The sequence below is a fragment of the Phaethon lepturus genome, unplaced genomic scaffold (genome assembly GCF_000687285.1).
Source record: "Phaethon lepturus isolate BGI_N335 unplaced genomic scaffold, ASM68728v1 scaffold43188, whole genome shotgun sequence".
In the NCBI taxonomy this organism is placed as follows: domain Eukaryota; kingdom Metazoa; phylum Chordata; class Aves; order Phaethontiformes; family Phaethontidae; genus Phaethon; species Phaethon lepturus.
The window spans coordinates 14,081-23,770 of record NW_010557669.1 but is presented as its reverse complement, the minus strand read 5'-3'; the positions used below and the strand labels follow the sequence as shown (position 1 = coordinate 23,770).

The window sequence follows — 9,690 nt, the reverse complement described above, 5'->3', positions numbered from 1 at the left end:
CCTTTTTCTGTGTCGCCTTTTCCTCCAGCAGCTTTCAAAGCTCTCAGCCTTTTGTGTGTGGAACTTTGACAGAGGCCGTTTACTCTGCTTTCCCCTTTCAGTTGACTTCTTGCTCAGGTTTAATGGTGTTGGTTGGTTGATGGTTTGTTGGTTTTTGGGTTTTGTTTTTTTTTCATAAAATAGCCTCACAGGCTGCACAGCCTTGCGGGATAGCTGAGCTGCTCACAGGCTTTTTATTCTTCTTCAGCCTGATCATTTAACGCAACAAGTTTCTCCAAAGCACAGGCACCGCAGTGGGAAGAGAGACCTCCCAGGTGACCACTATGGCGTTGTGGCTGCATCCATTAGAAAAATATTATGTGTATGGAGATTAATAGTGTGTGTCAAAAACGCTCATTCATCACAAGTCCATACTGAGGCACTCTTCCTGCTGGAGAGAAAGTGCACACGCATCCCTGTGTTGGTGTAAATGTGGAGGTGGCAGTCTGTGCCTTGAAACCCCGACTCTGTGCGACCAGAGCTGGGGTTGCTCGCTCTGCACAGGTCTGCAGGCCCCTGAGGTTTCCATTTTGCTGTACGGAAAAGCCTCCCTGCTTCTGCGTCGGCATGCTTGCCTGGCGTACTGATTGTTCCTGGATCGATTCTTAGTGCAGCTGATGGTGCACTTCTGCCTCTTACTCATCTAAGGCATGTTCTTTTCTTTAGATGTCGTTTCTAGGTAAGTTTTGTGCCTTGAATGTGTTGCTGGAGGAGAGGAAGTTATTTACTTCTGCGTTTTCTTCTGTGCTTGTGCTGGGGCCCTCCTGCCCAGGCAAGTGTGGGGCAGAGACAAAGGTCTAAGATGTGCAGGGAGGTGTATTGTTTTTTTCTCTTGGTTTCAAGTCTTTTAGGGAATGGGTGTTAGGCAATGTTTATTCATGTGAAATTTCTTTTCCCTCCGGCCACAGTTCTGAGGTCATTCCCATGGTGCTGAGCCTGGAGGCAGGAGGAGATTTGCTCTATTTCACTATTTTGGTAATGGTTTTCCCAAGGTGTGTCTTGGGGACAGACAAGGGCAAGGTCAAGCCTTGAGGGATTCAGTGACTGGGAGGAGTGAGTCTGGACACTCAGACAGAGTTGGTTTTGAGTTATTTGCTCTAAAACAGGAGTGGGGCAGGTGCAATGCACAGAGTTGTCCGTAGTGGTTGCCTCAGAGCCAGGTGTGCCTGGTGGTTTCAGCGCCAGCCTGGGAGTTGGGCAGGGTGGGGTTTGTTTCCAAATCCTTTGCCCGAGACTTGTTCTGTGACGTGGGCTGTGTCACGCCCCTCTGTTTCCCGCGGCCACACTGTGGCCGTGATTCAACAGGCTCCCTGCAGAGCTTTCCTGGACCATCAGCTAAGAGACACTTCGTATTTCACCATATCGTGTAGAACCAGGTCATGTTTAGAAGTTGGAGCTAATAACTGCTTATAACATTATTGTCATATAATAGATGTCGGAATCCGCTCTGCGTGGAGGTCTATCAACCGTCTCTGGAGTTCCCAGTGTGGAAGGTGCCTTGGCAGGCTGCAGACACAGATCAGAACTTGAGGCAGGGCCTAACCCCTGTCTAAGAGTCCTCCCGTAACAAGGTCCTTGGGGTTTGGCAGCATCCACCCATTAGTAGGGTAATTCCAAATTTAGTTTGTTTTTGTGGGCAAAACCCATGGAAATCTCACCTCCTTAGACAGCAGTCGTTGAACACTGGTATTTAGATCAAGGTGGTGACAGGTAATGGACCTCAGTGAAACTGATTTTTTTTTTCTTTTTTGTTATTTAATATTGTAATTTCTTGTTTTAAATCCATTTCCTTAAATCAACCACATTTTTAAATAAAGGCCTAAAGCTACCAGAATCTGTTGAAATAACTGGAGTTAGGAATTTGCTGGTGAAACTTTCAAGTGTCAAACTGCTGCACTGGGGGAATATCTGTTCAGTATGAAATGAGGCAACTAGTGAACTTGTGCAGGTGTCAAGAGAATAAACTGTTCAATAAGCTTTTGACTAATTCATTTTGACTTGAGAAGTTGCCTAGAAGCTGGAGTCACACTTGGGTTTTCCCATTTCTGATAGAAACCTGATGTGAAGGCATGAGTTCTAATGTTGGAAGGTTTTGTTTCTCATCATTGCTTCCCTTTGCTAACCACACAGACAGAAAAAAAAAATACAACAAACAATTTAAGTGTAAAGCATTTTGATGACTATCTTCTGTGTCTGGTGAATACTTGTTCTGTTTAACACACGGGGAGGAACTGCCTCCCAAAACAGATTTGCCATCCAGTTTTGTCCTGCTGTAATTTAACTGACCCCAGTGAGATTGTGGCACAGGGCTTCATTCACAGGGTTTAGTTTTCCAGGTGTACATAGCTTGCCCTGAATCTCCAGGAAATGAATCATCTGTCTCAAACTGTTACTTAGTATTTACCCACTGTGTAAAAGAAAACAATTTTTCATAGCTGGAGAACAGCATGCCTTTTCCCTTGGTTGGGGGCGGAGGGAAGAGAATCTCAAATGAAATCTTCGGTTTCCTTACAGCCTTTAGTAGGTACAAATCTGCAGGGCTTTGTGACTGTTAGCTACATAGGAAAACAACTGAAGTTTGAACTTGCCTGATGCAGAGCGGTTCCTGTGAGCTGGCTGGAGAGCTGGGCTGAAGCTGTGCCCGCATGCTTTATGGTATTTCCCATTTGCGGTCGCTTTGGTGCTTGTCGGCTGTAGAAATGAGCCCTTCAGACAGGGAGGCTGAGCGCAGAGTGAAACTGGTTAGCATGAACTTTCTGTTCGTGATGTGACATGTGAAGTGAAAGCATCGTGGGGAGACCGAGGAGTGTCTGGAGGTTGTCGGGCCATGCTGGGAGGGTAGAGGAGCTTCAGCTGTAGCTGTAGCAATCTGTGGCTCTGGTGCTTGAGGGGACCTCAGTGGCCCCACTGAAAACAGAGATTGTTCCTCTGCCACCCCTTCCTTCTTGCTGACACAGGCGTTTCTATGGATTCAGGGGAAACAGGATTGGGGAAGTCACCTAGGTTAAAATTAAACAGACAAACTTGGGTATTTTTAGCCCAGATGAGTTTCCTCATCCCATTCATTGTGCGAAGACTGCTCGTCACAGTGCAGTGGAAGAGCAAGGATCAGATCTCCCTCCTTCAGCAGCAGGTGCTGTCTCAGCGTCCTTGCAAGCCTGGAGCCGCACGTCTTCCCCGGCACAACCTCACCTGCTGAAGCTCAAGCTGCCCGACTGAGGAGTGCTCGGGTGATGCCACTGGCAGAAAGTGGTACCCTTGGGTTCAGCGTGGCGTGGGCAGCACTACTGGTAAACCTTGGCTGTCTGTGTTGACTGAGCATGCTGTAGGTGTTTGAGCATAGCTCCTGGGCTGCCACAGCACATCTGGCTTTGGCCACCAGAGAAGGTGACTTTGCATTAATGGTGGATCACGAACCACCTCGTGTCTGGAGCTAGGCAGTGCTCTGCGCTTTCGAGCAATAGTGCAGGGAACAGGAGGGAAGAGCAACCTGGATCTGGAAAGTGTTGGGCTTTCACAGGTTCTTCTGTCATTGTTTCAGCCTCAGTTTTCATCTTAGGTTCCCGAGAGGGACATGCGCTGTATTATCCTCTTAGAAAACTTCTCGCTGCAGCCAGCTGTGCTTGACACCACAGAAAAGTGGGTATCAGTTGCTGTACTGAAGAGCCGTAGTGAATGATGTGAACAAAATGAGGCTCTTGCCCAGAGACTCGCCGCAGTGTTGGATCAATCCAGCGGGGAACCGCGGCCTGCCTGCAGCTGGAATGGAGACACGCGGGGCAAAGACCTAGCTGGGAGTGGACCTGTCCATACCTGCACGCTGCAGGATGGGCCCATGCTTTGCTGGGAATCCCAACACCTTCCTACCAGCCAGCCTCCTCCAGGCTGCCAGGCACGCTGCCAGGAGAAGCTCAGGCATGGAGGGGTCACCTAACCAAAAGGGGACAGCCAGCATGCAGGGCAGCTGCCCCACGCCGCTCGGCATCGCCTGCGTGCCGGTGCACTTCTGCTCGAGTTTGTGGTGGGTGTGCTGCCAGAGCTACAGGAGCTCTTTGCTTTCATACACTCCCGCAGCTTACGCAGAGTAGCTTTTGTTAGCTGAGCGGGGCCCAGGAACAGAGGAACTGTTCAGATAATTTTAGACATTGCTCATAATTTTTTTATTGGGGTGACCTTTCTGTAGTGAGAGCCTGCAGTCTGTCACTGAATCTGGCTTATTCTCTCCAAACTGTGTGGTGACTGGTGATCTGAAAGCTTTGCTCAGAGCTTTAAGCTGTGAAATACCCCCTTTCTTCTCCACCCCACCCCCACCCCCCCCGGGGCAAGAGATTAGAATATCTGCATGCCTGCAGTTTTTAAAATAATTGCCATCCTCCTTTATTGGGTACAAGCCTTTATTGTGATGTGGGAGATGCTTCAATACGGTTGTTGGCCAAGTTTGCATTTAATACAGAACACGAGGGCTCTGTATGATTACAGTCTTCGTACTTCTGTTCTTAAATTTGCTGTAACGTATGGCTAAGAGCCTCCATGGCCTGAGAATGAAGCAGGGAAGTTTGGAAGTTGTCCGAGTCAAAATTGAGGAAATGCTGTCAGAAGAAAAGATTTGCTGTTGCTCTTAAGTGCTTGCTGGCATCTCTCCATGGGCACCGTGTCTCTTCGTGGATGTTCTGCTGGGGTGAAAAATCTGATTTGGAGCTGGCTCTGTATTAGATAGACAGAGCATAGGAGCCATTTGGAGATGAATAGGAGGAACGCAGGCAAAAAGACGTAAAACCTGTCAGGGCCTTTTGTTGTTACAAGCAAAGGGCAGATGGGACTTGGTGTGGATTTGACTTCAAACCTGATAAGTGTTATCAGAAAATGGACTGCTGACGCTGCTTGGAACAGCTGCCATTTTAGCGTCTGAGTTCAGGCAGGGTTTTGCAGAAAGGTCTGGTCTGGATTTGGTGTTCAGTGCAGAGAGGAGCCATTTCAGTTTTTCCCAGTATGAGCTGGTTTTGTTGTCCATTAAGGGCAGAGGGTAGCACAACAGGGACGGTTGCTGGGGGAGGCTATGGTTCAGGTAGTATTGGTGTTAAGGAGCTTGCAGGGGTCCCAGCAGCTCTCTGCCTTGTGAGCAGATGGACAGTACTGTCTGAAATCCTCCAAGTGTAGCCTGGTTTAGTCTGGTTCTCAGAGGCTTTGAATCAGGGTGGAAGTGAACCCCAGATGAGCTCCTGGGTGCCCAGAGCCTTGCTTTGAAATAAAAAGCAAAAAAGATGACTGGGATTTACAGTCGCTTTGCGCCGAGCTGCTAAACTGCTGATTCTCGCCGTGGGTGTGGATGGGTCTCATCATGGAGGCAGGGGACATGGGAGCATGCTAGACCAGGCAGAGATCTTCAGGATCACACCAGTAACCTGAGGGTAACCAGTACCCACCCCACAGCAGCACAGCCCCAGTCCCAGGCTTGCTGTGCATCCCCTGTGTGAAGCCTTCGCCCGCACGAGAGCAGAGTGGGCTGGGAGCCACCTAAACATGGAGAAGACACGCTGTGCCTCTGCAGGGTGTTCAGCACATCCTAGCTGCTATTTCTGTTGGCAAAACATGGGGTTGGTGGGAGGTCAAGGGTAAGTGATTGCGTGCGTGTGACCTGTGGCACTGTCGCTCGTCCGGAAGCCACGGGAGGCTGGAGGTGAGAGCTCCTCTCTTCTGTCTGAGGGCTTCTTGATGGGGAAACAACAATTTGAGTAGCAAAAGAGGTGATTTTTCTGTTATAGAAATGTTTTAAGTAGCCAGGATAGTTTTGGTGAGGTGAAACAGAGAAATAAATAGAAGCACTTCAAACTTTGGGGTTGTAAGGCTGCTGAAGTGCCAAGGGCTAAGAGAGCTCACTTTGCTCACAGCCACACTTCTGATACCTTTCCCTGTCCTCCCCTGGGCCGGGCCAGGCCTGGGTTACTTAGGTGTGTGCCAGGCGAGGCAGAAAAAACACCCTGCAGTAGATGACAGGGCTGGCGTGGCTGCAAGGAGCTCTGTATGCAGCTCACGTGAGCGCTTGCTTCACTGAGGCTGTGCTGGGAAGCGGTTGAATATTTAGCACCCAAAGTTCTGCCCAGTTACCTGCTTTTCCCTTAAATATCTCCCCACCTTGCCATCCCCAAGTACAAGAACTGAGCCTCTTGGGAAATCAGTGTTAAAATAACTTCTCTAAGAAATTATGCTTGCGCGGTGAAAGGTTCAAAAATGGGGCCGTGTTAGCCGTAAGCTTTTGTGTGCAGAACAAAGGCTTTCGTGCAGAGCCATTAACTGACTTCGGGTACATGGTCTCGCATGGCTTCTTAAATAACGCAACAAGTGATTTTTCTGCCATCCCCCGGGGTACTGGGTGAGTGAGCAAGGAATCGTTGTCCTTCCTAGGGAAAACCACTCCAGTGTGCTGGCTGTCAGTCACTTCCCTGCCTTGTTCGGAGGGAGTTGCTGTGTTTGGAGGATCTGCTGGGATCCAGGGCTCCAGGAGGCATCAGCTCCCTGTGCGTAGGGGATGGGGTTTGAATAGTGTCACTCTGAGAAGATGGAACAGAGGTTTAAGGATGCATCCTCTTTAATATTCCTAGCTCTCGTGTGCCTGGCTGTGCTATCTTTAAAGCTTCCTACATAGGTTTCTTTTTTTATAAAAATTTTATATATTGCCATCCAGGCTGATTCCCAAGTCTGTGTGGTGCTCTAAAAGAAGAACATGTCTGCATTGACTGACCGAGTAGGCTCAGTGGGATTTTCTTTCACCTCTGCTCTGAGGTGAAAAGAAGAGAAGAAGTGGCTTGGATGCAGCTTGGGGAATTGCTCCCCTTTCCAACAGCCCAAATTGAATATGCAGCCAGGGATGCCCTGTGAGCCTTCATCTCAGGCCTGGCTGGGAGGGAAAGCTGAGAGTGAGAGAGGTCACAGGTAGCTGGCCCAGCTCTTCAACTAGAGGACCTGCCTTGGGTGCACTCGCACTGCTTCCTTCAAGTGTGCGGTTTTTATCTTCAGTGATGCAGCACAAAAGACGGAGGCTCTCCAGCCTCCTAACAAAAAGAGCAGTTGCTTTTCACCGCTAATAACTTCCAAGAGCAGCAACACCTCATCGTTTCCACTTAGGATCCCTGGCTGGGGGTTAATTCCTCCCTTTCCACCAGAGTAAAATGTTCTTGATCTGTGCATGGTCTAGGATCAGTGTTATTCAGTGCCTTGGTTTCCCCGCACTGCCCATCTTGAGTTTTAGCACATCGTGGTCGTTCCTGGCTTCCAGGAATGAAGCTGCTTGCAGAAAAGCTGATGGAAGAACAGTGCATTCTGCTGGGGGGCGGGAATCATTAAAACCTTTGTAGAATATGGTGAGGGAAAGTAGATATTGAGTCATCAATTCTCCCACCTTTCTTGGTGTAGGTACCCAGCAGTATATGCATGGACAGAGCAAGTTTTGTCAAAAAGGTTGAAGTTCATCTCTGGACAGTGGCAGTGTAGTTGAGACCACAAGGCTGCCTTGACACACTGGCTTTGGTTTGGGGAGTTATTTCAGTACATTGGTTCAGCCAGGTGTGAATAAACTGTTTTAGAGGCTAGATTTTTTGTCAGCAGCAGCATTAACCTGTACTCTGTTTAATATCATCCACTTTTGAAAAATAAGAGGAGATACGCTGTGAAACAGCAGTAGCAAACTGGCATTTTTATCCTGTTCTCATTTTCCACCCCTGCTCTCAGCAGTGGAGGTACCTTTGCACTGCTCCCTGTTGGAGAATAACCTATTAATACCAGTTCCCTCGGAGCTGCCAAAGCAGTTACGTAGTGCCAGTTCCAACAAAATCACTTTTCAGATCTTTCACAGGATCCTACTCTTCTACAGATCATAGACAAACTGGTAAATAGGGTTTATTAAGATGTTGTTAAATCTTCATACCCATGGCATAAGAATGATGTGCCTTTGGCTCGTGAGGTGCACTTACTGCTGATCAGAAATCCCAAAGAAAACCCCGGGCAGCGTTAGGGCAAACCCAGGTCGGCAGTTTTTCCTGCAGAGGTAGTTGGCGTAGTGTTGGGCTTTTTCGGAAGGGACGTGGAGGGGTGGGATGAAATGCACATCTGGAAAGTTTCCTTCTGTGGTTTGCTTCTAGCCCTGAACTTGAAAAAGGAGTCTTCTCTGCGAGCAAGTTATACCCATGTGTTTGCAGAGCTGCTGTGGATGGCGGCGGGGGCACTGCATCAGGAAGGATTGCTCAGCCTCTAAGTCCCTTCTGTGAACTGGTATTGCAGGAACTTACAAAAGAGCCTCTGTCCCTGAACCTGTGTCGTGGCTGTTCTGTACAGAGAATGTGCTTGTTAAAACAAACTCTGTAGTGATGAGTAGCTTTCTCGGACATTTCTGACTGGAAATCTGTGATCTCAAAATATGTTAACAAAGTACAAATAATAACAATCTCTGCCAGCTTCACGGCCTATTTTATATCATATGGGGTAAAACTGGTGCTTATAGGAACGGGGAGAAGTCGAAGATCTCTTGTCGAAGGTTATCTGCTAGTTGAGCAGCAGGAGATAGAAGGGTTTTCAGGTAGAGCTGCTTGAGAGAAATAAGACATTGGAAATTAATCCTTTTTCCTTCACAGCTTGGAGGCTGCTGTTTGAATTCTCATTTACCTCCTTTGTTTTCTTTGCTTTTTAGAAATAAACCAGAGGCAGTAGAAGTAACGTTTGCAGGTAAGCTCCAAGCTCTCTTGACTTCTATGAAAAAAGGGCTTGCCCAAAGAGTTTGCCATAACCGTGTTACGCCTGGCGTGCCCAAATTCACTGAGCACTGCTGTGGGGGGAGGAAAGCCAGGCAGGGGCAGATGGTGTGGACACCATGTAGCGTCCCCAGAGCTGGGGCTTTGTCAGCTGCCCCACTATTTTCTCTGTCCATCCACCTTCCCTGGGACTTACCCCACAGCGGTGAGTTCTGTGGCGGCAGCACTTTGTTTGGTGTGTGTTTGTGTGCATGCTACATAGCACTTTTACCTCGCCTGTTCTCCAGTCCTGCCCTTGATACTACTTGTTATTAGGTCTTTAGCACCATCTGGTTTGGGTTGTTAGAAAGCTGGCTCAGGGTGACAGGCAAGATTAATTTAGCGCCTGAAGTTTGCTCTCCAGGATAAGAAGTGCCGAAGAAGTTAGGTGTTCATTCAGCAACGGATTTTTTTTGCTTCTGTTGTCAAGAATCTGCAGGGCTCCATGGGGAAGTGGAGCTTGCTAGGTAGCTGGAGGGTTGCCTTTCCCTGCATCCTGCCCTCCCTGCCTGTTCTGCAGTGAAGTGCAAGTTGTCTCAGCAGGCAGCGGCTGAGCTGCCTTTGCTGGCAGAGATGTTTTTTCCTCCAGGCTGCAGCTCTGGCCCAGTGGGCATGTCAGTCACTTTCTGTGCTGGCCGTTCAGAAGGCTCCCGTCTCTGCGTGTTTGTATCCTTGTGCATTGAGCACAAGCAGATTTGCCAGGGATGCTAAATGATACTAGACTAAAGCTTTCTGTGATGGACAGGTGTCAAAACTGTTTCAGTCCTTTGAATGATAACGTCTCCCTACATGATATTATCACTTTCCTTAATTACAGGTTTCTCTTTTGGTGTATGTGTGAGGGCTGGAGCAGGGGGAACAGTGTTGCTTT

The 9,690-nt window shown here is 48.5% G+C and overlaps 1 protein-coding gene across 1 annotated transcript in view; it reads left to right on the top strand.

The window, feature by feature from the left end:
- Positions 1–8,719: 8,719 nt before the first annotated feature.
- Positions 8,720–9,690, top strand: part of ARPC2 (actin related protein 2/3 complex, subunit 2, 34kDa) — a gene marked incomplete at its 5' end in the record, with an annotated part of 10,452 nt that continues 9,481 nt past the window's right edge. Inside the window, one exon of the mRNA XM_010292819.1 lies at positions 8,720–8,754. Coding sequence (XP_010291121.1) covers positions 8,720–8,754 — 35 coding nt within the window. The remainder of the gene's footprint in view (positions 8,755–9,690) is intronic.